The 26,601-nt window shown below is 38.1% G+C and overlaps 1 protein-coding gene across 16 annotated transcripts in view; it reads right to left on the bottom strand.

Annotated features, from left to right (window-relative positions):
- Nucleotides 1-26,601, bottom strand: part of LOC138755231 (lysine-specific demethylase 4C-like) — a 417,729-nt gene that overhangs the window by 231,856 nt on the left and 159,272 nt on the right. For all 16 annotated transcript variants that reach the window (XR_011352148.1, XM_069920849.1, XM_069920842.1 and 13 more), the window contains 2 exons: nucleotides 8,092-8,297; nucleotides 7,194-7,453 (listed from right to left, as the gene is read on the bottom strand). Coding sequence is in view for 15 of the 16 variants with exons in the window: in XM_069920849.1 (XP_069776950.1) it covers nucleotides 7,194-7,453; nucleotides 8,092-8,297 (466 nt within the window). In the remaining variant the exon portion in view is untranslated. The remainder of the gene's footprint in view (nucleotides 1-7,193; nucleotides 7,454-8,091; nucleotides 8,298-26,601) is intronic.

Raw genomic sequence — 26,601 nt, 5'->3', positions numbered from 1 at the left:
CTCTGTGCAAGGTTGTTGTTGGTGCATCATTTTGCCAAGTTTTCAATCTCTCTCCTGTATGCTGACTCATCTATTTTTTTTTACAGCCCACAACCATGGTATTGTCAACTAATTTGTTGATGGTGTTATTGTCGTACCAAGCCACACAGTCATAGGTCTAAAGTGAGCAGAGTAGGGGCTAAGTACGCAGCCTCTGAACAAAATAAAGGTTCCTATAAAAAAATCTGAAACTTACATAATCCCCTCTAGGTCTAGACTCAACACCTTGCAGAATCTCTGCATATTTTCTACCCTGTTAGTCATGCATGTGCAGATATAATTACCTTTCATTCTTTTCTACTCCAATGGGCATATCATCTCTTTTTATATCTATATGACTGAATTCATGCTATACTGATTTCGAGCTATGTTTATACTTCATTCAGTATGTAGACAAAAATTATGTTCTGGTACTCCAAGAGTGATCTCAAACACAGTTAAATATATTTGCAGAAATACTTTATTATTCATGTACTGCAAGGTCTTGAAATAAAGACTGGTATTTTGTTTGTTTACTGCATTGATATGTTGGTATAGAATTTCCCAAGGGATAACAGTTACCCATGATGGTGATTCCCCTATTCATTTACTCAGAAATCAGCAAAATGCCAGGTCTAATTTGATTGCTGCATGGCAGCGCACATCCTCATGGTGAACCGGCCCCGCTTGTATCGCCACGTGGCGGGGCAGCCATGGGGAAATGACGTCATCAGAGCTTTCTCTCTGACTCCAGCATCCCTTCCAGCGCGCACCAGGTGACTGGGCTCATGCTGCCCTTAAAGGGGCGCGCTGAATTTGAATAAAAACAGTTGTTAACGACCATCGGTGTGGTAGCAGTGATTTCTTTCAGCTCCTGCAATCGCCACAACTGAAACCCTGCAGAGCACACTGTTTTTACAGTCTTAACTGCCAAGTCCTGCTCTCAAATATTTTCAGGCCAGCAATCCCATGACCCAAGGCTTACCAGCTTTCACAACAGGCAAATAAGTTGAATCTTTCTGAGCATCTCTGGTACACACCAGCTTTCAAGAAAGGATTTTTCAGACCTTCTGTTGGTGATTCTGAATGTAATTGCAATAGTTTCCCACATAGCTATCAGGAAGTCAGGATTCCCGTGCAAATATTCAGATCTTAAATTCCAAGGTTTCTCACTGAAGATTTTTTTAAACATGCTTTGACAAGATCAGCAGCATTATACCAACTTCTCATCTCTGAGAGCTGAACTGGAGAATTCCACACTGAATTGGCACCAGGCTCCATTTCAAAGGAGAGGAACAACTGTGGGTTATTTTTTAATTCCTCATCGTCAATTAACTCTCAATTCCTTTAACTTTGTCTTTTGATGTAAAGTTATACAAAGAAAGTGCCTGATGTCCATGAATTTCTCTGTCTTATTGGTTAATTGATTCTATTTAAATGCAAGAACCTTGGTTCAAACTATATAACATGACTTTTTACCATGTGATGGGTCTTGTATCTTAAAGAATGTTTCACCATATGATTACCAAATAAAATAGCCTTATATGACTTTGGTCCTTTGACAGAAGTCTTAAAAAAAATACTATATTAAGTCCATCAAATTAATTCAACCTCCTAATGTTAACATAGTGTTGGCGCTATTTTATTTATCAATAAAATATTAAAATAGATTTTCAGATCATTATCACATTGTGATTTGCAGGACCTTACAAACCACTGTGCCTCATCCATGACAATATACCTGTCTTCTTCTTTGGCTTGGCTTCGCGGACGAAGATTTATGGAGGGGTAATGTCCACGTCAGCTGCAGGCTCGTTTGTGGCTGACAAGTCCGATGCGGGACAGGCAGACATGGTTGCAGCGGTTGCAAGGGAAAATTGGTGGGTTGGGGTTGGGTGTTGGGTTTTTCCTCCTTTGTCTTTTGACAGTGAGGTGGGCTTTGTAATTACAAGCACTTTGTAATTACAAGGTTGTCAGAAATACAATCTTTCTTTAGCTTCACACGTGATTCAAATAGATCAAGGGGGGTGGGGGATCTTAAAACTGCAAAAATTTTGCAGTGGTTCTGAAAACCCCTGACATTTTGAAATATTTAAATAGAATAAAATTGTAATAAATTGAAATAAAAAATGTTTCACACAATTAAATAAAATCATTCAAAACAGTTGTCAGCATAAGGTAAAAGACAATTAAAGATGCAACTTGCCGCCTTCTTATCAAACGTCTTCGTAGATAGGCAATTACTATTTAAATGAATGGAATTGAAGTTCTTGCACCAACCAACCTGGCGCAAGACCCAACGGCAGACTTCCTGGTGTAAAAGGTAGGGAATCTGAACAAATTTTAGCTCCATCATGAGACTCCATCTGGAGTTCAGAGGTGGATGGAAGATGGAAAATTATCATCAGACTTCAATGAGCTGCCAGTAAAACAGCAAAATGTGGGCATCTCTGGGTCAGGGACTATTTAAAAATGCAACATGTGTCTTGGAGCAATGGAATTACTTTTGTCTGAATTTTAAGACCATTGGTTATCACTGCGTGAAATATTACTGAGTTCTTCTATCCAGATGGCAAGTGAAATATTACCCAAGGAGGATTACATTTTTAGCAATTTGCATAGCTAGTGTTATTAATGCCACATGTATCCTCAAGTTTTATACTAATCTGAATTTGCATTTGACAACATAATTTAGAAGTATCAAAGAACAAGAATTTCTTGCAGTTGCAAATCAACAAAATCATCAGGATTTTTTCAAGTATCATCTATCCATGGTTCCCAATTACCAATATAATCAGCACTTATGCAGCTGGTGGTCTTTTTTATTAGATCACTATTTAATAACAATTGTGTCCTTACACAACAATATACAAAAATAGCAATAACAAGGAATTCAAATGCTGCTTTTACAGAATTTATCATCAAATGTGAAGAATGGTGCAAGCAACAAGGATTGCCTAGTATTTTAACATATCACGTGCGGTTAATCCATTGTTGTGTTACCACAGAGCATGTTTGAAACAGGTGCTTGAACTCTTAATTTTAAACTTATTAGTAATAAGTGACAGTACATATTTCATTCTTTGGAATGATTCCCTTTCAATACATTTAAATCTGAAAACAATTGGTTAGATAGTAGACAGCACAATTCGCACCAATGACTCAGGTTTGATCCTGGAGCTGTCTGTAAGGAGTTTGGATGTTCTCCCTGTGACCTACATAGGTTTCTCCAAGGTGCTCTGTTCTTCCCACTCTCCAAAAATGTATAGGGTTGCTAGGTTAATTGGGTGGCATGGATTTCTACTTTTGCCATGTTGTAGATAAATTTATAATTTTACTATGTAGGTCAATATTATTACTATGTGGGTCAAGGTCAAAATTATACACTACTCAGGTCAAGAAGCAACTGGCTGGAGTTTTTACGGGCATTTTCAACCTCTCGCTTCAAAAGAACATCCATCATTTTGGTGCCCAAGTGAAACAAGGTGACCTGCCTCAACGACTCTCATTCAGTGGCACTTGCATCTGCCATGATGAAGTGCTTCAGGAGATTGCTTATGGAGCTGATCAACTCCCATCTCAGGAAGGATCTGATCCATTTCAATTCACCTATTGACGCGAGATGTCAACGGCAGACACCATCTTGCTGGCTCTTCACTCTGTGTTAGATTATTTGGACAACAAGAACACACAGGTCGGGGGCTGTTGTTCATTGACTGCATTCAACACCATCACCATTCCCCTGCAACTGGATCGTGGACTTCCTCATCAGCATCATCACCTCCTCCTCCTTGCTGACCAGCAATTCAGAGGCACCTCAAGACTGAGTTCTTAGTCCCCTGCTCTATTCCCTCTACAATCATGAATGTGTAGCCGAGTTCAGTTCCAACTCAATCTATAAATTTAACAACACCTCCGTTGTTAGCCAAGTATATGGAATGATGAATATGAATACAAGATGAGGATTGAGAATCTCACTGGGTGGTGCCAAGCAACAACCTTGCTGGGATAATGCACCTATACATATTGATGGTGCAGATATTGGGAAGGTTCAGTGCCTTCAAGTACCTGGAAATCTATATTTCAGTAAACCTCTCCTGGAGCCAACGTATCGAGACAACCATGAAAAAAACATACCAACGCTTATACTTTCTAAGAAGTCTGAGGAGATTTGGCATGCTGTTGATTATCAAACTTCTACAGTGCACTGTGGTAAGTATATTGACTTGTTGCACCAAGGCCAGGTTTGGCCTTTTGAGTAAACACAGAAGTCTCCAGAAAGAAACAAACATGGTCAAGTTTATCACAAGCTCTGACCACTCATCCAATGAAAACATCTACATGAGACGCTGCCTCAAGAAGGCAGCCAACATTATAAAGGACCCCTGGTCACAGCTACGTTTAGGTGGAAGGTCCAGCACCTCTCGATTCAAGAACAGTTTCTTTCCAACAGATATCAGATTCTTGAACTTCCCCTTATTACACAAATTGTGGACTGCTCCGACACCACAATAAGGCCTGTCTACACTACTATAACAACAATTTGTTTCTTGCATTATGGTAAATTTGACTATTATCTATTTTTGCATTTTTTAAATTAAATTTCATGAATTCTATTGTAGTTACTTTATTTTTTATTACGCACCTGTTCTCCAACAGCAAATAAGGATTTTGTGCATCATACAATGTGTATGACAATAAACTCATTATTATTATTAATGGAAAAGTTGAGGGGTACCCATGAAATAAAATTCAAGTCAATAATGACACAAGAAAACAATAAAAGAGAAAAAAGAAAAAAAATAAGGAATATCAGCAAAATAAGGCATAGCAAAACACCACATCTCAAAACTCTACAAATCAAAATGAAGCAGATCATCTGCTCCCCCAAGATGAGTAGCCAGCAGGCCCCAGACCATATTGCTTCAGGGAACATTTCTACTAGAAGCCTGAACACCAAGAACCAGCACAGTGTTACTCAGGTTGAATGTCTTTGACAGCAAGGGAGACAGACCCACCTCCTGCTCACCTGCTGTCAAAATTGTCCAAATCACCCCAGTCCTGTGATTTTATTTTACCAAATTAAACTAATGAAAAACATGCTAAATTAAAATTATTTAAAGTAGCATAATTCCATAGGGCTAAGAGTTTCACCTATTTTCATCCAAGCAACCAGTTTATCTCATTCACTTTAATGGGAGTAGTATACTTGTGCCAGTTCTTAGGCTGTTCATTTATGGGCACCATTGCAGTGCAGCTGTCCTTTGGACGACTACTGTGCTGAGGGAAAAGGTGCATCTCCTACAATATTTGGAAATGGTCCACTGACAAGTTTACTTGCCAGCAGGTTAGTTGTGATCCCAAACAAGTTATTTGTAGAATAAAAAAGTACCAAAAACATATTCTAGAAAAAGCAAAAACAAATTTATGTGGAAACAATGAGTTTTTAGACAGGAATTATAGCTGTGTATGTGGCATACTGTTCTCTGTAACGAGCAGAAAACCCACATTGTTCCATCTGAGACATTAAAATTTTAAAATCACGACATGGATTCTGGCCTGATCAAAATTTCCTTTAACATGAATAAAAATTTGGTACCATTCCATCCATTTTCATGTAATTAATCTTCCTATGAAAAATAATCACTCAAATTTGAGGCTGCTCGCCCAAATTGATCAGACATCTTCTGATGCCTGCACTGCCTCTGGTTCTCTCTCATTGACGGTGCGTGACTTAATTTATGCTTATAATCTTGGTAGTTTGTCAACAGCATCTTATTTTATACAATTCACATTTAACCAGATATTTTAGCCCACACTTTCATGTAAAGTTGAAAATATTCAAGATTTCTTTGTCATGTAATAGTGCAGTACAAGTGATAATGACACAAAGTTGTCTTTTACCTGCAGTAAGACAGACAAAGAATCACTAGTAATATCGTCCGACATCCCTTAGAGTAAGAGAAGCAAAAGAGAGTCCCCTCAGAGTCACTGAGTGTCTGTGGATTCACCTCCAGTGCTCCCGCAGCCTCTGAAGCTCCAGAGACCCCTGTTCGATCTATCAGTAACCCAAACTCCAGATCCAAACCCCCCCCCAACATGATCAAGAAGCCTTCAGTGCCCAAGGCCCTTTGGGACACCTTCTTCTCTTCAGCACTCTCTTGAATCCTGGTTTCAATACCTAGTTCTCATGAAGCAGCCTCCAGGAGCCCATTGTCCGTGCAGGTTCCCCGACCATAAGTTGCCCGTAGCCTCTGTGGGTCCCTCAGCCACAGAGCCCCTCACTGGTCTGCCGCTGTGGCCACGTTCCTGTAGAGTTGTCTCCTTTACTTCTTCTCAAAGTGCAGTATTCTCTCTGTTTCTGGTGCCCTACACCTGTCCCCTGCTCCTATGGAGTTTGCAACTCTCATGGGTGCTGTCGAGCCTAGACACTGCCATCTTAGGCACAGACCACGCAGTTGCAGGACTTTAAAATAAAACACAATAGTCTCCTTTAACAGTCCATTTAAAGCCTGTATGGAGCCGTTGGCATTAAGACTAGTGGATGAACCCTTCAGAGCAGCATTGTTTCTTGGCTCTCCACTCTTCCAGCTTCGCACCAGTGGCAGTACTGTCATTACAGCATCTCTGACCATTGTTTTTTAAAAATTTGTGCACATAGATTTAAAACACTCATGGATCTTAACAAGATATTTTAATTGATCTGAAAGATGTAACATGTAAATTGCCCCAAGTCCATGCAGTTATGAATGAGAAAATGTCCATCCTTTGCCACACCTCCTAACTCCCTCCTCTTCCTTAATTATTTAAATACTGCCAGTTTGTGATCATATTATAACGACTTGACAGACAAGAGTTAAACAGGAAAGTCTGCAGATGCTGTGATTGTACTGCAATGCATAAAAGTGCTGGATAAACTCACCAGGTAACACAGCATCTATAGGAACCAAAGGGTAACTAATGTTTCAGGACTAAGCTCCTTGCCATGGCTTAAGCAAAACACAGGCAAGCATCTGAATAAAAAGGTGGGATGAGGAGAGATGGGAGGAGAAAGGGACTCCTCTCTGCAAATTAAGTGACAATAAAATATACAGGGAAACATTTAAACTGACATTTCAACAGTCTACATAAGAATAATAGTTTTAAGTTATTTGAAAAAGGAACACATAAATCACCTGTTTTCTCAGCTGATGACTGTTCTTCATCCACTCCTTTCTGATCCAGCTGCAGTCCCTTCATACTTCTTTCTTCAGGGTTCATTATTTCTGTATGGTGAGACTCATGTTCCTTCACTTTCCCATTAGAGTTTTCATCAATATTGACACCATCTCCTAGTGGTTCAGCTGCAGTTGTTTCTTTGGGTACAGGATTACTGGATGTTTTCTCATCGTGTACTGCCTTCATCTTTTTAGATCTTGTTCTCAACTGATAAATACTGCAGAAGATATGACTATCAGACAAGAATGAATGGGCTGGATAAAATTAGCTATATTCTTCTGAACAAACTCCCAAACGGATTCTTCACTGCATTTATTAATTTTGTAATAATAATTAAAACCAAGACTGAATTCCTGAATATTTTGACAAGTCATTTTAAAACAAGTATTTTTAAACCATGGTTTTGAATATTTATGATAGTCAAGAGTATATTCAAAATGCAAATTTAACATTTGCATTGCAGTAAGACCATAAGACATAGGAGCAGAAATAAGCTATTCAGCCCATTGAATCTGCCATGTTATTCATCCTGAGCTGATCTATTTTCCCCAATCAGTCTCACTGCCCAGCATTCTCCCCATAACCTTTGATGCCCAGGCTAATCAATAAACTATCTATCCTTAAATACACCCAATGGCTTGGCTTCCACAACTGCCTATGGCAACAAATTCCACTACCCTCTGGCTAAAGAAATTTTTCCACATCTCTGTTCTAAGTAGACGCCCTGCAATCCTGAAGCTGTGCCCTCAGAGGAAGAAAATTATTGCAACACTTTCATGAGATTAACTATCCACTTTGCTACAAATTTACTAATTAAGAACCACCTCTCAGGGTTAATTATGTTGACCAAGTTACCATTTCATAGGTGTTCCAGATTTCCTCGGAGTTACTTTTCTTTGTTTCTGCCAAATTTCCAGTTCGGGAGTTGATTCAGGAGTGGGTTTTGTGTGATCAATGATCTGCACATCCTTTCCTTCTTTCCAGAGTGCATATCTACTTGGCTGAAATTTTTCTACAAAGATGTCCATGGATATCTTGACCATGTCTTTCCGACAAGTGCACTAAGATAAACAGAAATATTCCATTAAATAAGTACATATACTGGTCGGAAATATTTTACTATCATTCTCAGGACACACTTCAATATAGACCTAATGAGCAAGGTGGAATGGGTAGTGGACATTATTGATTATTTCCCTCATCTCATCATCAGGCAGTTAAACATCAAACAGGTCAGATTGATCATTGAGTCACATATGTATGAGCCTGCATTTCTTTCCTGAAGAATTTAACAAATTAATTACATTTTCCTATCATCATACGATTTCACAACTACTTTCACTAATGCAAGGGTTTTATTATCCATTTTCTTTTATAATTAAAATTCTACTGTGACGAGTCCAGAGGATCCCAAACCCAGCAGCAATAGATATTTACCGAAACAAATGATTACTTAAACAAAAGTTGCTTTTAATTATCTTTAAACATGAAAACAGAATCACACTTTAACTTATCACTATTGACGTAACTAACCTAACTTAACCCCTTTCTAATTCTAAGCGCACGTGTATGTAATGTGTGTGTAAGTTCAGAAGAATTCTTTGATTCACAATCCAAACTCACTTCTCATTCTTCCAAGTTCACTGGTTGCAAGCAATTCTTATACTGTACACAGAATTTAACATTTATAAAGTTCACCAGGCTTTGGTGCTTGAAAGGTAAATGGTTACCGCTCAGGAAGGTTCTTGTCAGCTTTCAGAGAGAGATTTGTTGCACGCTGGATGAGGCAAAATACTGTTCTATCATCTGCAAACTTGATGATTCTGTTTGAGTCAACAGCGAGCAGTAGCGGGCTGAGCACACAGTCCTGAAGTGTGCAAGTGCTCATTTTGATGGGACTTAAGAATTTGCTGCCAACTCGTTCTTATTGTGGTCTTTTGGTCAAGGAGATGCAATTTGTATTCGTTTTTGCCAAAATATATATGAAACAAAAGAGGCTATTCAGAATTCTTTATACCTGGCATATCTCCATTACATATTTCTTTTTGTACAAGAAGTTTGGAAATGAAGTAGCAGAATACAAAATGTAACCAGCACATTTTCTAATAAAATGAATTTCCAATTAGATTTCTGCTCTGCAGTATTATCAAGCCTAACTTCTTTGATAAAGTTTCTTTGGTCCATCGCACAGAAACTGCCATAACCCATCAATTAGTTACAATATTTTTATTTTTAAAATAGTAATTTATTGTGGGAATTAACAACCAACCAAAAAAAACAGCATATATTTACATTTCTTTATCACTTATCACTGTTACTCAAGTAACTTGTGACAAATGTCCACTGCTACCTCTACACTAAACACTGCTCAAGAATGTGGCCCAAAGGGGTCTGTCTCATGGTCCCCAAAGCAATTATTTCATTCACAACTAATACACAAATTACTTATCAAAAGCACAGCTGTTTTCCCATAGTTCATAGCTCACAAAATGATGGATGGAAAAGTGACATCCCAGAATCCTTATAATTCTGTTGCGATGACTTCCTTTACTTAGTAATGATTCCCATCTAATTTTTCCCTGGTGGTTCCTGATCCTCCAATTAAGCCACACGAGCAAGATACAGTGCCCTCCATAATATTTTGAACAAAGACTTTTTTTTTTACTTTATTTGCCCCTATGCTCCAGAGTTTTAAATGTATAATCAAATAATTCATATGTGATTAAAGTGAATATTCATGATTTTATTTAAGGATATTTATGCATATTTTGGTTTGACCATGTAGAAATTACTTTTTAAACATAGTTCCTCCATTTCAGGGCACCATAATGTTTAGCACACAGCAATGGTATGTGCGTATATTAAAGTAGTCATGTTTAGTACTTTGTTACATATCCCTTGCATGCATTGTCTGATCGAAGTTTGTGATTCAGAGACATCATCAGTTACTGAGTATCTCCTCTGGTGATGCTCTGCCAGGCCACTACTGTAGCCATTTTCAGCTCCTGCTTCTTCAGGGGGTTTCTCTACTTAAGTTTTCTCTTCAGCCTAGAAAGGCATGCTCAACTGGATTTAGATCAGGTGACTGGCTTGCCATTCAAGAATTTTCCAGATTTTAGCTTTGAAAAACTCCTTTATTGCTTTGGCAATATGTTTGGGATCATTGTCTTGCTGCGAGATGAAGCACCATCCAATGAGTTTGGAGACATTTGCTCGAACTTGAGCAGGTAAGATGTTTCTATGCACCTCAGAATTAGTTTTGCTACTGCCATCAACAGTTTCTGATACACCAGATGTGAAGTGCACCAGTACCTATGGAAGCCATACATGACCAGGCCGTAACATTCCTACCACCATGCTTCACAGATCAGATGGTGTGCCTTGGATCTTGGCAGTTCCTTTATGCTTCCATACATTGCTCTTGCCATCACTCAGAAATTATTCCAAAATATTTATACATATACAGCATTCTTTTTCAGGTCAGGTCAGGTATTGTTTATTTATTGCAATTAATGCCATTAAAACCAAGATAGTGTTCCCCTGACCCCCCAGTATAAAAAACTGCTTAACAATACAATGCAACATACAATCAATTTTCAGAAACCAGACAAGGAGAAAGGTTACAGCTAGATGTTATAAAATGTCCGCCAGTTTCGGGTGAAGAAGAATATTCCACAAGCCTGAAAGGCTGCTGCGGGCTTGGTTCGTGCAGCCTTCAACAGGTCGGGTTACCAACCCTTCCACAGATGTTAAGTTCATCAGCAGTAGGGAACCCAACTGCACCTAGTTCATACAGCCCAAGCCCTCCGGCGCCGTCCCTCTCATGAGGCCCAGAATCTCAGCCTCAAGTCCTTCATTTATCCATGAGGCCTTGGCATGTCTCCCCTGACCTCGGAGCTCGACAGGGCTCCGCAAGACTTGTTGTAGCAGATACCGTCTCCAACTCCACCACTCATCCTTTCCACTCAGCCTGTTAACACTCCAAAGAGCCGCCAGCCCTCAACAATGCAGGCAGCTCAGCCTCCTCCTCTCAGTCATGTCTGAAGCTCCTCACCACCATCAGGTAAGTTCCACAACTTTGCAGCATTTGCTTAGATCCATTCCCATGCAGCATGTTCCACTGGCGATAACACACCACTCCCTGCAGTCCAATGGCCATTTTCATCCGATTAAAAGATTTCATGGTTCCAAACATCTAAGTTCTTCCAGCAACTGTGATCAGGAGTAACCACTGCTCACAAGAACACATTGCCATTTTCAGAACCACCTTCAAGTATATTATTATTATTTGTATATTTTGGAATACTCTGGAACACATGTTAATCTTTTGGACACACACTTCTAGTCCAAGTCACCATGCGCTGGATGCAAGTCCTGACATCTTTTCCTTTCCCTTTCCAACATATAGAAACACAAACACATTTTCCAAGTTTTGCCTCCTCCAGGCAGTCTCTTCTACAATGGGGAAACCATAAGCAAATTGAATTGCTGCTTTGCAGAACACTAATTCAATGTGCAAGAAAGGCCTTCCAGTTAGCTGTGACTGGAAGGCCTTTCTTGCATACCCACACTTAGATCTGTCTGTAGTGTCTTACAGATTTTAATAAAGACAAAAGTATAATCTAGAAAAAGGACTAAACCTTCAATTATGGCATATTACAATCATTCTAAAAGTCAGCCAATGGTTGTTTCCAACAAGTTGCACCCAGAGTTGTGTCGTGACAGTACCTCAAATACCATAAATGCTGGATAAAGCATTCAATGTAATTTTTTTTACACCAATTATATCTTAAAAATTAAATAAATTAAAATCCGATTTGTCAGATTAATGTTTTAGATGTGGACATTCTACGTGGTCTTGCTCTAAAGTGAGATCTTTCAGTCAAACTTGGCATCGTATTTGGTTTTAGAAATTAAATTACGACAAACTCCAAAGTTATTTTTATTGGGGAATAGTGAAGCAATAAGACCTAAATTAAAGTTTTCTACATATCAAAAACTATTTTTAAAGGTTGCTCTAGCAGTGGCAAAAAAAATGTATATTAAGACATGGAAATCAGATGTATACTTGGTTATGAGCATTGGAACGCAGAGGTGCACAGCTGAGTTCCATTGGAAGATACTTATAATTTGAGAAATAGGTATGATGTACTTTTGAAAATTTAATGCCTGTATTTAAAAATTGAAGGAATGAATCTATAGATCTTTCCTTCAGTGCCAAGCTTTGTTAACATGCTTGAAATAATATTTAAATTAGTAATGATTAATTCTGTGCGGTAAGGGGGACCTCTGCCAACCAGGTTTTTATTTTAGTTTCTTACTTTTATTTTAGTTTCTTTATTCTTTTTACTTCATTTCTGTTCCTTTTTCTTGTTTTTTTTTTCTTCTTTCTATTCGGGTTAGTTTAGTGGTGGGAGGAGGTATGTGGGTTTTGGATTTATATCATCATGTCATAGATTAGACATTTACTTTTGATTGTTATAATTTGTACCTGGATAATACATGTATGGAAAAAAAATTAAATTTTCAAAAAAAAGTTCCAGTCCTCTCCCCTATTCTGAACCTTCAATGGTACTGCCAACCACTCATACCCTGGATTGGAAAGGTGCCACCATCATCCAGAAACTCAAATGAACTATTTTTGCTATGAGCTAATAAGAGGCAGGGTATTCTCCATCAAGTGGCTCATTGGATGACATCCCAAACCCTTTCTAATATCTACAAGGCATAAGTGAGGCATGGGATGGAATACACTCTGCTTGCCTGTATTAAAGGAACTAAAAGCCAAAATGATCTTGTTTAAATTTTGAAAACATGGAATAATTCTACAGAATGTATACATTTATTTCCAATATAATGGTGTCCTTCCTGAAGAGCTACACTAAAACCAAACAGAACTGCACATCAAATGAGATCTTACCAAGACTGGTTACAACTGGGACATCCTCGTGTTTGAATTCTAATTCCTTTGTGATAAAGGGGACCAGTCCACACATTTTTTTCATTACTTTAGATCCTCTTCATTAGCTTTTAGTGACAAAGCTCATGTTCAATACATTCCTTTTGGTTCTCTAGTCTTTTGTGTCTTACCATTTACCAAAACATTCTCATGTCATTCTTGCATCCCTTACTGTCTGCTCGTGTCATCCATTTCTTTATATTAACCTCCCACTTACATAATTTACTGTGCATCATAACCTGGTCACTTACAAATCTGGTAATCAAGTCACTGATGTATGCGATTAAAAGTTGAAATCCCAGTAAAGATCTCTTACAAACTACATATCACATCTTGTAAATCAAAGTACTTTCCTTTTATCCTATTTTCAAACTGCAACATCCAAACATGTCAATAGAAAAAGAAAACTGGAGACAATAAGAGGAAGAATACATTTAGAGGCTTTCTTGTGTGAATGATGCAGCATATCAAGTATGAAACTCTGCACATTTACTGCAGTTGAATACAAAAACTCAGCAATCACTGTCTTCAAAATTCACATTAATATGAAAAAAATGGATAAAGCTAAAAGAAAACACAGAAAAAAATAGCCTAATGTCACGGTGATGAATGTCTACTAAACTTAGCGAGGTACCATTATACAGAATGTAACCATAGTCTATTCCATTCTGGCCTTTTGAATGATAAGTAATAGGCTTTTTCAAATCTACTTGCCTCCAATCAACAATTCTGAAGAGTCAGTGAACTTTTAAACTATAAAGTTGACTTCCAGTAAAATTAATCATGTGGGTACCCTAAACGAGCCACTGATATAAAATTCTTTGTTTAGAAAGGCATTTAACAAAATAAGATATTAATATTTGAGTACCAGTTGTTTTCCTGAGATAACTATGCCCACATTTTTAAATTTTATTTTCATGGAGGCAATACAGTAAAACCTCTTGTATCCAGCCCCCTAAGGGGATTAGTAGTTGCCGGATAAGCAAGTTTTCTGTTTGCTTGAGACTCTCTTTTATAATGCCTATCTAATACACCAGCATTAAGAAAAACAGTTTAAAAGATGAAAGACAGTGCAAAGTGTATTTTTTTTTAATCAGTATTATAGTCCTAAATTATGTAAAGTTCACTTTAAACAGGTAATTCCCATAACTTACAAAATTTAAATTCGAATCCCAGTCGCTGGTGCTGTGACAGCATTGCGCTAACTGCTACACTAATCATACCACCCCTTCCACAAGCTTATTAATATACTTAACAATTCTAAGTAGTTCTCGAGTTGCAAGCTTCTTGAGTTATGTCCACCCGCGTATACGACCGACGTTTCTTTTAAAAAATACGCGTCTGCGCAACACAGTTCTGTACTGTATAGGGCTATGTGCGCAGTCACCATTTTTTAGGCACGCTAGAAACGGCAAACAAGAGGAAAAACATCACTTGCTGATAAAGCTGTTAAGAGAGAAAGGAAAACCATAACTTTGGAGGTGAAAATGAAAGCCATTAACCAACATGACCCAGATATCCTAAAGTGGGAGGGACAGGAGCCAGAGGTCGTGGTACATGTAGGTACCAATGACATAGGGAGAATTAGAGAAGAGGTCCTAAAAAGTGAGTACAGGCAGTTAGGTAGGGAGTTAAAAAGAAGGACCGCAAAGGGGGTAATCTCTGGATTACTCCCTGTGCCACGTGACAGTGTGAATAGAAATAGGATGAGGTGGAGGATTAACACGTGGCTGAAGGGGTGGAGTAAGGGGCAGGGTTTTAAGTTTCTGGATAACTGGGACCTTTTTTGGGGGAGATGTGACCTGTATAGTAAGGACGGGTTACACTTAAATCCCAGGGGGACCAGAATCCTGGCAGAGGTATTTGCTAGGGCTACTCAGGATCCTTTAAACTAGAATGGTTGGGGGGAGGGAACAAAATAGTACAGAGCAGTAAGGAGAAGGTTAGAATGAAAACAATGAAAGTTTGTAGTAAGTATTTGAATATGGATGGGCAGGTGATAGAGAAGGGAAATGCTCTGGAAGAAGATGAAGGGCAATTGTCAGGAAAAGTAAATAATGTTGTTCTTAAAGATGAGGGAAAACAGGGATTAAAAAATGGGAAATCCCTGAAATTCATATATTTTAATGCCAGGAGTATTGTAAAAAAGGTGGATGAGCTGAAGGTGTGGATTGATACTTGGAAGTATGATGTGGTAGCGATTAGTGAGACATGGTTGCAGGAGGGATGTGATTGGCAACTGAATATCCCTGGGTTTCGTTGTTTTAGGTGTGATAGAGTCGGAGGGGCAAGAGGAGGTGGGGTTGCATTGCTTGTCAGGGAAAATATTACAGCGGTGCCTAGGAAGGATAGATTAGAGGGCACATCCACGGAGGCTATTTGGGTGGAACTGAGGAGTAGGAAAGGAGAGGTTACACTTGTAGGGGTGTATTATAGACCACCCGGAGGGGACCGAGGCCTAGAGGAGCAAATCTGTAGGGAGATAGTAGATATTTGTGATAAGCACAGGGTTGTAATTATGGGAGATTTTAATTTTCCACATATAGATTGGGAAACACATTCTGTGAAAGGAATGGATGGGTTAGAGTTTGTGAAATGTGTGCAAGATAGTTTTTTACAACAATATGTAGAGGTGCCGACCAGAGAAGGAGCAGTGTTAGATCTACTGTTGGCAAATGGGATGGGTCAAGTGACGGAGGTTAGTGTTGGCGAGCACTTCGGGTCCAGTGATCATAATGCCATCAGCTTCAATGTCATTATGGAAAGAGAGAAATCAGGGCCAAGGATTGAGGTTTTTGATTGGGGAAAAGCTAGATTTGAGGAGATGCGAAAGGACTTGCAGGGTGTGCATTGGGACAATTTGTTTTATGGGCAGGATGTAGTAGAGAGATGGAAGTCTTTTAAAGATCAGATTTTGAGAGTGCAAAAGCTTTATGTTCCTGTTAGGTTAAAAGGAGGGGCAAAAGGTTTGAGAGAGCCGTGGTTTTCAAGGAATATTGGAAACTTGGTTCGAAGAAAAAGGGAGGCGTACATTAGATATAAGAAGCATGGAGTTAAGGAGATGTTTGAAAGATACATTGAATGTAAGAGGAATCTTAAGAGAGGAATTAGGAAAGCTAAAAGAAGGTACGAGAAAACTATGGCAAGCAGGGTGAAAACAAATCCAAAAGAGTTCTACAAATATGTTAATGGTAAGAGGAAAGCTAGAGACAAAATTGGTCCCTTAGAAAATCAGAGTGGAAAACTGTGTGTGGAACCTAGAGAAATGGGAGAGATATTGAACAGTTTCTTTTCTTCGGTATTCACTAAGGAGAAGGATATTGGGAGATGTGGGATAAAAAAAGCAAATTGGGTAAATATGGGGAATATAGAGATTACAAAAGGTGTAGTTTTAAGGCTTTTGAAGAATATAAAGGTGGATATGTCTCCAGGACCAGACGGGATCTTCCCCAGGACATTGAGAGAAGTGAAGGAGGAAATAGCAGAGGCTCTGGCGGTAATTTTTCGAATGTCATTAGATATGGGGATAGTGCCGGAGGATTGGCGCATTGCGCATGTGGTTCCGTTATTTAAAAAGGGTTCAAGGAGGAAGCCTGGCAACTATCGGCCTGTAAGTTTGACGTCTGTGGTAGGTAAATTAATGGAGAAAATTCTTAGAGATAGTACTTATAAACATCTGGATAGACAGGGTCTGATCAGGAGTACTCAACATGGATTTGTGGGAGGAAGGTCATGTTTGACCAATCTGATTGAATTTTTTGAAGAGGTGACTAGGAATGTGGATGAGGGTAGCGCAGTGGATGTTGTCTATATGGACTTCAGTAAGGCCTTCGATAAGGTACCACATGGAAGGTTAGTTAGGAAGGTGCAGTCTTTAGGTATAAATTTTGAGATAGTCAAATGGATTGAACATTGGCTGAAAGGGAGAGGCCAGAGAGTGGTAGTGGATAATTGTCTGTCAGGTTGGAGGCCGGTGACCAGTGGTGTGCCTCAAGGATCTGTATTGGGCCCATTGTTGTTCGTTATATACATTAATGATCTAGATGATGGGGTGGTGAATTGGATTAGTAAATATGCAGACGATACTAAGATAGGTGGAATAGTGGATAATGAAGAAGGTTTTCTAGGATTGCAGAGGGATTTGGGCTGCTTAGAAAAGTGGGCTGAAAAATGGCAGATGGAATTTAATGCTGATAAGTGTGAGGTGCTTCGTTTTGGTAAGAAGAATCAGAATAGGACATATGTGGTAAATGGGAGAGCATTGAGGAATACAGAAGAGCAGAAAGATTTAGGAGTGACGGTACATCGTTCCCTGAAGGTAGAAACTCACGTGAATAGGGTGGTGAAGAAGGCTTTTAGTATGCTGGCCTTTATCAATCATTGCATGGAATATAGGAGTTGGGAGGTGATGTTGAGATTGTATAAGACGTTGGTGCGGCCTAATTTGGAGTTCTGTGTGCAGTTCTGGTCGCCTAATTATAGGAAGGATATAAACAGAGTGGAGAGAGTGCAGAGAAGGTTTACCAGAATGTTGCCTGGGTTTAAGCATCTGGAGTATGGGGAGAGATTGGACAGATTGGGTCTTTATTCTTTGGAGCGTAGAAGGTTGAGAGGGGATTTGATAGAAGTATTTAAGATTATGAAAGGGATAGACAGAGTGGATGTGGATAGACTATTTCCGTTAAGAGGAGGAAAGATTAAAACAAGAGGACATGAGTTAAGAATTAAGGGGCAGAGGTTTAGAGGTAACATGAGGGGGAACTTCTTTACTCAGAGAGTGGTAGCTGTGTGGAATGATCTTCCGGGAGAAATAGTGGCGGCGGAGTCAATTGTATTATTTAAGAAAAGGTTGGACAGGTATATGGATGAGAGGAAGATGGAGGGTTATGGGCATTGTGCAGGGAGGTGGGATTAGAAAGGGGTGTTTGGTTCGGTGCGGACTAGAAGGGCCTAATGGCCTGTTTCCGTGCTGTAATTGTTATTATTATTATTATTATTATTACCAAGGCGGAAAGGTCAATGATATAGCACACAGCCAACAATTGTCACATTCCACCGTGTTGATGATTTTAAAGGATGCAAAGAGAATATGCGAGGCTGTAAGAGGATCTCTAAGTTTGAAGAGCACAATTTTAACTAAGGGCAAGGGCCCATTCACGAGATGGTTGGAAGACCTGATTCAGAAACGCATTCCACTGAATTTAAGGATGACATCGAGATGTCTTTTCGAGGCATTGAAAGAGCGAGCAGGAAAGGAGTACATTGGAAGCTTCACTGCAAGAATTTGGAAAAATCGTCTCAAATGCCACTTTCGCACAAGCTTGATTGAGGAGGATGTGATGACGAATTTAGAGAGAACATTGTGAATCTTAAATTGGTAGTTGGCATTGAAGATGTAGAGAAGTTATTAGACCTTGAATCAAAGGAATTGACCATGAGGACTTAAATGAATTAGAAGAACACAATGCAGAGGAGGAAAAGAGGAAAGAGAAAGAGGATGAGGAACCACAGAAGAGGTTCACCATTAAGGGTTGTCCAATGCGTTTTCACAAATGACTAAAGCCCTTGCCAAGATTTAAAGCATGGACTAGAATGTTGAAAGATAGGCCAAGATTGAACGCCAAATTCAGGACACTTTAAATTCTTATCATCAAATTTATGATTAAAAAAATAAACAAACGGCATGGCCATGCAGAGAATTTGAGCAGACTTGTTTTAAAAGACAGTTTGAAAGCTCAAAAATTAGAATTTCATCATCAAAAATAGATAAAACTAGTACTAAATGATCAAGGCAACCAAAAACAAAAACTGAAGAAGCAACTGCTCAGCCAGGAACATCAAGTGAAAGCCCGATGAGGAGCAGCACTTGAGGGGCCTTTGGACCTGACAAACCCAGTAGAGCTGGCGTGGGGGGGGGTCAGCCCAAGATATAGCCAACATCCTGAATAAAATAGAAATTTTGCACAATGAGCATTGAATCAGCGATAAAAAGACATATTGGAAATTTTATCAGAAATTAAATAAATATTAGTATGTGTTTCTTTTATGATGTTTTTTGTGTGCTTCCCTTGCGGTGTTTGCCGAGGGTGGGTGGGTTAGTTGTAGTTTGTCATTTTTTATATTTTGGACTTTGCATAAGTTTTTTCTTGAAAATTTTAAATAAAGTTTGGGGGGAAAAAAAAGAAATTTAATAAATCATGGAAGATTTAACGGAACAAATTACTCAAGTGGAGGCTGGATGGGGGCGGAGAGTGATGACGTGAGGGAAGGAAGTGGAAGAAAGACTCTCTATCTCTCGGGAATAATTTTAAAGCCCAAAAATAAGAACTATTAAATAATCAAAAGTTATTACAAAATCCCTTGAACCTACCTGTAACGTGTTGGGCATGGCTGGTAGAGGAAAGAAGACAGCAAAAACCAAGTTAACAGTGAGTAAAGAAATGAAGAAAGTAGGGAATGTACAGCCTACCTTAACACTGGAGCCTGGGGTTCAGGTTCTGAGGCCCCCACAGATGACGCTGGGTATGACAGCCTTCTTGAAGCAGTCAATAGCGCCATATCCCCGGGGAACCAAGGAAGATGCCAGTGAAACCATTCAGATCTCTCCAGAAGAATACTAAAATGTTGTCCACATGCACAAAGGTTTACCCCCATGCATGCTTGAAAAGGAACAAGCTTTTGAATGGAGACTCAACAGTGCCACTTCTAGTGCTGGCAGAATGAGGAACTACAACTTGGAACACAGCTGTCAGAAATGCATTTTTCTTTTGACAGGTAGCGATAAAGAAGAAAAGGGAGACAATGAAGAATTAGATGAAGATGAAGAGCTTGAAGAAAGTCAAAGTTCGACTATAAAGAATCTTCATTAATGATAGGGCAATTTCACATTTTAAGAGAAGATGTGCAGAATATTAGAACTGACATGTTGAAGTATGCTGCAGAAGTTAATTAAGTTAAAGAAAAAGTTCAGAGAGTGGAATTGGGTGTGCAGATTGTTAAAAATAATGTGAACATTTGTATGGACAGAATTGAGAGGGTTGAACTGTCAATGAAATGGAAAAGATTGACATATTGGAAAATCATAGTTGGCGTTATAATGTCAAGATTGTTAATCTGAGAGAAGGTTCTGAAGAAAGTGAAAATACTGTGGAAATTTTTCAAAAATGGATTCCTAAAGTTCTGGATGAAGAAAATTTTCCCAATGGAAATTAATTGGAGAGAACTCCTAAAGCCTTAAGCAGGAAGCCACTGTCAACTCAACCACCTAGAGCTGTATTAGTTAAATGCTTACATTATCGAGATAAAGAAAAAGTTCTGAAAGTTGTGGTCCAAAAGGCAAGACAAAATATGGGACCTATGATTATATTGATGATGGAAATAAAATGTTCTTTTATGCTGATTTGAGCAAGCTAGTGGTGAATAGAAGAAAAGTTTAATTCAGTGAAGGTGATTCTTTGGAAGAAAGGTTACAAGTTTACTCTCAGACACCCAGCTACATTAAAGGTGTTTCTGGACAGTAACCAATCCAGATGTTTTGTAGCAGCAGAAACAGCAAGTTTTTTTGCAGAATCTCTTCCTCCAATTAAAGAAGATCATCAGGGAGTGGGAGGTTCAAGTCCTCAACGAGAAATGCAAAGAGAGGTGGTACAGATACTCCTTACACCCAAGAGCCGTACCGTTAAAGCTTTTAAGCTGTCAACTAAAGTTGCAGACAGGTTCAGAGGATCAGACTCAAAAGTCATAATCGATGACCATCAAGTAAATGCTGATCTGGAAGCAGCTGCTGAAAGACTGTTTTGAATAAACTTTATAATTGTTATTTTCTTTTCCCCTGGTGTGTGGGGGGGGATATTTTTTCTTACTTGCCTTATCCATTATTTGCCATATTGTGGAGGTAGCCACAACCCTTATGGTGGAGAGGGATAGTGCTGTTTATTTTTTATACAGCATTTTTTTGGGGGGGGGGGTGGTATTTGTTCATTTTCTTTTATTTTTCAGTATTTTTTTCTTCGGGACAGAGACGTTCACAGGAGCTACTTGTGTTTGACGATGGAGACCTGGGAGGGTGGGACTGAAAGAGATTTAAGATTTAAATAATGGATGGGAATAAAACATTAAATCTTCTTAGTTTTAATGTTAATGGACTTCGTAGTTAAATTAAAAGAAAAAGTAAATTTGCTTATATGAAAAAGATGAAAGTTGATACTGCATTTGTACAAAAAACTCATTTGACAGAAAAAGGACATTTGAAATTAAAAAGGGAATGGGTTGGTCAAGTGGTATCTTCATCCTTTAACTCTAAAGCAAGGGGAGTAGTAATATTAATAAAGAAAACATTACTGGTGAAAATTCAAGATATTATAATAGATCCTGTGGGAAGATTTGTCCTGATTCATTGTCAAATTTATTCTGATATGTGAACACTTAGGAGTATTTACCAACCAATTATAGATGATGAAGATTTTATGCATGATTTTTTTTACATTTGTCACATGAAAAAATATTAATAGGAGGTGATTTCAATTGTTGTTTGGGCCCTATATTGGATAAAACAACGAAATTGGTAACAAAAACTAAATTTAGTAGATATTTGGTACAGGTTGAGTCCTAAGGAGAGAGATTCTTTTCTCCCCCATAGACATGATTCTTATTCGAGAATAGATTTTTTTCTAATATCAGCAGTTACAGGGTAGAACCAACTTTGTTGAGTACAAATGTAGAATATTATCAGATCACTCCCCACTTTTAATGGTATATACAATGCCTGACAAAGAACCTTCAGCATAAGGTTTAAGGAAAAAAAATTCAATTTTTTTTGGATATAAATTCTAATTCAGTCGATAATAATTTTATTATATGGGAGGCACAAAGCTTATTTAAGGGGACAGATAATAAATTATTCAGTTAAAATCTGGAAGTCTAAGTCCTCCCAGCCCATAGTCCCATGTCAGTTTATCCAGTGTGATTCTTGGTACCTTATTATTCCATAGGAACTGTCTAATATGATTGTCTAGTTAATTTAAATAAATTTTTAGGTAACGAAATAGGCAGTGATTGAAAAAGATACTGCAGTCTTAGCATTATTTTTATTTTGATGCAATTAACCCTTCCAGCTAGAGTAATCTGCAAGTCTCTCCATTTCTGCAGATCCTCTTCTATCTTCTCCAAAAAAGGAGCATAATATAATTTATATAGATTTTGTAAATTGTTGTCAGTTGCTAGTCATAGATATTTTATTCCATCTTTCATTTAAATTTACTTCCTTTTTGGCATCTTCCATTTTCAAAATGTGTCAATGGCATTATATCGCTTTTGTCCATATTTATTTTATAACCAGATATTCCTTTATATTTTCTAGTGTTCCTTGTAATAAAAGCACCAATGTGTAAAAATGTGTTATCGCCTATGACCTTGGGCAATAAAATATTAAATTCATGTTAAGACAAGGCATAAGGTATATTAAAGACTGTTATACACAAGGAACCTTCAAACACAATACAGAGTGGACAATGGGACCTTCTTTCGTTTTTTCCAGCTTAGATTGTTCTTAAGAGAAAGTTAGGGACCTACATTGACTCCATCAGAAATTAGTGAAATGGAATAAACAGTCTGGATGGAGAATACACCCAAATTTATTACAAAAATGTACAATCTCTCCACATTTAAAGTGCAAAACCAGGGTTGCAGAGGTCAAGAGAAAGATGGGAGTCAGGCTTGGGTGTCGTGATTTCAGAAAGAAGCTGGACAGATTGGTGTAAGGACAGCATGACATCAATTATAAATGCAAGATATGGACTTGTTCAATATAATTTCTTACACCAATTATGTCTTACCCCACAGAAGTTACATAAATCAAAAGCAGAAATATCAGAGATGTGTTTCAGATGTGGGTTTGAGATGGAACTTTTCTACATGCTACTTGGTTGTGCGTTAAGGTGACGCCATTTTGGCAAGATTCACATAAAAATTAATCAGGATAACAAGTGTGGGCTTCATGGGTGACTCAGAGCAATATCTACTAGGTAATTTTATGGAACTAAGCAACAAATTTAATAAATATCAAATCTCATTTATAAAAATAGCACTGGCGGTAGCAAAAAAATTATACAATATTTCCAAAGTTACCCTTTGATGGATTAGTTGATAAGGAATCACAAGAAACAATCAAGTAATTGGTGGTAAATCCATGACTATGTGGCTAGGCATAATTCAAATACTATCTAAAAAAATGCAAATGACATCACAGTTGTCAGCAGAATCACAGACAGGAATGAGGAAGCATACAGGAGGGAGATATATCAGCTAGTTGAGTAGTGTCACAACAACCTTGCACTCAATGTTAGCAATACTAAGGAGCTGGTTGTGAACTTCAGATGGGGAAAGACAGGAGAACATAAACCAGACTTTCATTGAGGAGACAGCAGTGAAAAGGGTTAAGAATTTTTAATTCCTAGGTGTCATCATCTCTGAAGATCAGTCCTGGGGCCTCCATTTCGAAGCAATCACAAAGAGGCTCACCTGTGGCAATACTTCATGAAGAGTTTGAGGACATTTGGTATGTCACCAAACACTTGAAAATGTCCACAAGGATACTCTGGAGAGCATTCTGACTGGTTGTATCACTGACTGGTATTGAGGTTCCAATGCACAGGACAGGAAAAGAGTTCTGAATAGGACAGCAGCATCATGGACATCAATGTTCACTCCATCAAGAACATCTAAAAGAGGCGATGTCTTAAGAAAACAACCTCTATCCTCAAGGACCCTCACCACCCAGGCATCATCCTCTTTACCCTGCTACCTTCAGGAAGGAGGTACAAGACCCTGCGGGCCAATGCCCAGTGGCACAAAAACAGCTTCTTCCCTTCTGCTGTCAGATTTTTGAATGGACAATGAACCACAGACACTACTTCACTTTCTGTTCTTTTCCACTTAGCTATTTTTAAAATCCAATTTCCAGCAATATTTGCACTGTGTTACTGCAGCAAAACAACAAATTTCATGACATGCTCATGACAAATTCTGATTTTCTCCACCATTTACTGAGCCCTGGTTTCATCGAATATGAATTTAGTAAGTTTAACTGAGTACTCTCATACTTTTCCCATGCTAAGCCAGAACAAATCCATATTAAGCTGAACAATGTACGTTCTACTTAGATTAATAATTCTACTCTTTCTGTAAATAAATCACCCAAAGGCGCATGCATATGTTTCATCCAATGAAACTTAAGAAAATCAATTCATAAATATTAATGTGATCAGAATTCACTCAATAACTAATTATATATAGCACAAAAAAATGCAAAGGAAATGCAACTCTCAATCTCATTATTCTTTATATCCGTGCACAAAATGTGCACGAACTTTATGAGAAAACATACTGCACATTCTCGCATTGTACACATAATAATTCCCTACACAACCTTCCAAAATTATAGTCTAAACACCAACTAGCATTCATTACAGAAGAAATACAACGTAAAATTGGTAAGCTGAAATCCTAGAAAATTTAAGGAAATGAAAATTAATAAAATTAATCACTTGAGAAGAGGTAGTGGAGCATCTTCACTATTTCACCAATTTAATGTTCATCTGCATCAAGAACTACCACAGTAATGGGAGGAAAGCAAAGCCTACACAACTGGCTATTTATTAGGCCACTTATTATCCTGCAAAGTTGAAGAATATCCAAATTCCGTTGAATATTCCTTAATAATAAATTTTCTCTTTCAGCTTTCTTTTATTTTAAAATTTTAATTTGCTGCAACCTTGTTTCTTCCTTTAGATCACCATCTTTGGAATCAATGAAATCACCAAGATTCACAAAGTAAAAGTGTTTTAGTGTACTGTTTGACTGAAATGTTTCTTCAATTCTGCAGCTGCATTTTAAAGCTGAAAAGAAATACCCTAATCAATACTGGCACAGGTGACTGTTTTGCAAAATCCTTCCTCTAAATGAGTTGGGAAAACATTTATGGCTATTCAAAATGTGTGTATTTTAAATGAAAAATAGAATTGCCCATGGAGTAAACACAAATATTTTGAGAAGCAAACTGAAGGAAGAGGAACTGCAGTTTCGGGCATTTGGTGCTTGGCTGAAGAGTCAATGATGCAAAGCTGCAATCCATGGAATCATGACTGATCACCACCAAGTAAGAATCCTACCCAATCTATAACATACAGAATAGAAATGAGTCTGGCCCTCTACCACTCTGATGTTATTTTTTTTAATTTATACATACAGCACTACAACAGGCCAATTTGGCCCTACAAGTCCATGCCGTTCAATTTACATCCTATTAACCTACATCCCGATAAGTTTTTGAAGTGTGGGAGGAAACTGAAGCCCTGGAGAAAACCCACGCAGACACAGAAAGAATGTACAAAATCGTTATAGATAGCATGGGATTCTAACCCGGGTCCAGTCCTGATCGCTGGCGCTGTAAATCTGTTGCACTAACTGCTACACCAATTGTGCCGCCACCCCCCACCCCACCTTTTATTATGTGCTGAAATTTTAAACAGCTAAGTTCACATGCCTCAAAATGAATAGTGCCCAGAAGGAAAATTATACAGTCATTGCTGTGTTTATTCTATAGCTTTAATTGCTTTCTAAGTCTTTACTTACACAAAATCAAAAATTCCAAGAATATGCAGCCTGATCTTCCAGCAATTTTGCTTTTGTTTTAATTTTCTAGCTTCTGCATCTTTTTTGTATTTTCTGCTAAATTACACAGGTCATTTATACGAAACAATTAAAACAGAGTGTGGTGATTCATGGACATTTCTTTAGATCTATCTTCTTGGCTTTCCAAATAGGTTCATTTTTAGAAGAGCATAACTTTGGTTTGCCCCAGAATATTACTCCTATATTCTACACAGACATATGATGGATTACTTTTGATGTATACACAAAAAACAAAAATTATCAAATGCAATAAAATGTCTGAAAACACGCTATTGCTTTTAGAATGTACAATCTAGAAACTAGTACATTCTTGCCAAATGTAGCACAAAGATAGCAAACCATGCTCAATCCTGATCTCTGTGCTCTTTGTATAATGTATCCATGTTATCCATATCTGTATGGGTTTTCCCTCAGTGCCCCAGTTTCCCTCTACATCCCAAAGATGTGCTAGAATCATCCTGGCAATCTACCAAATAATCATTCATATGTACAGGGTCTCTGTAAGCCAGATGTCCATAACCTGCAACAACTTTATTCATAGTCAATATGGTAGTTTGATAAAGAGTGTTAAAGTGAAATATTTAATGCAAATTCAAACTAAAAATTACAGTGAGGTAAAAATTTTCATTAATAATTTTCAAGATTTAATTCTTGTCTGTGATCGTACCATCTTCATTGTTTTCCACTGCACTCCAAGATTATTTAAATCTTCTCTG

Source organism: Narcine bancroftii, chromosome 1, assembly GCF_036971445.1.
Source record: "Narcine bancroftii isolate sNarBan1 chromosome 1, sNarBan1.hap1, whole genome shotgun sequence".
Lineage (NCBI taxonomy): Eukaryota > Metazoa > Chordata > Chondrichthyes > Torpediniformes > Narcinidae > Narcine > Narcine bancroftii.
The sequence above is the reverse complement of the archived record's forward strand: the minus strand, read 5'-3'. Positions and strand labels throughout refer to the sequence as shown.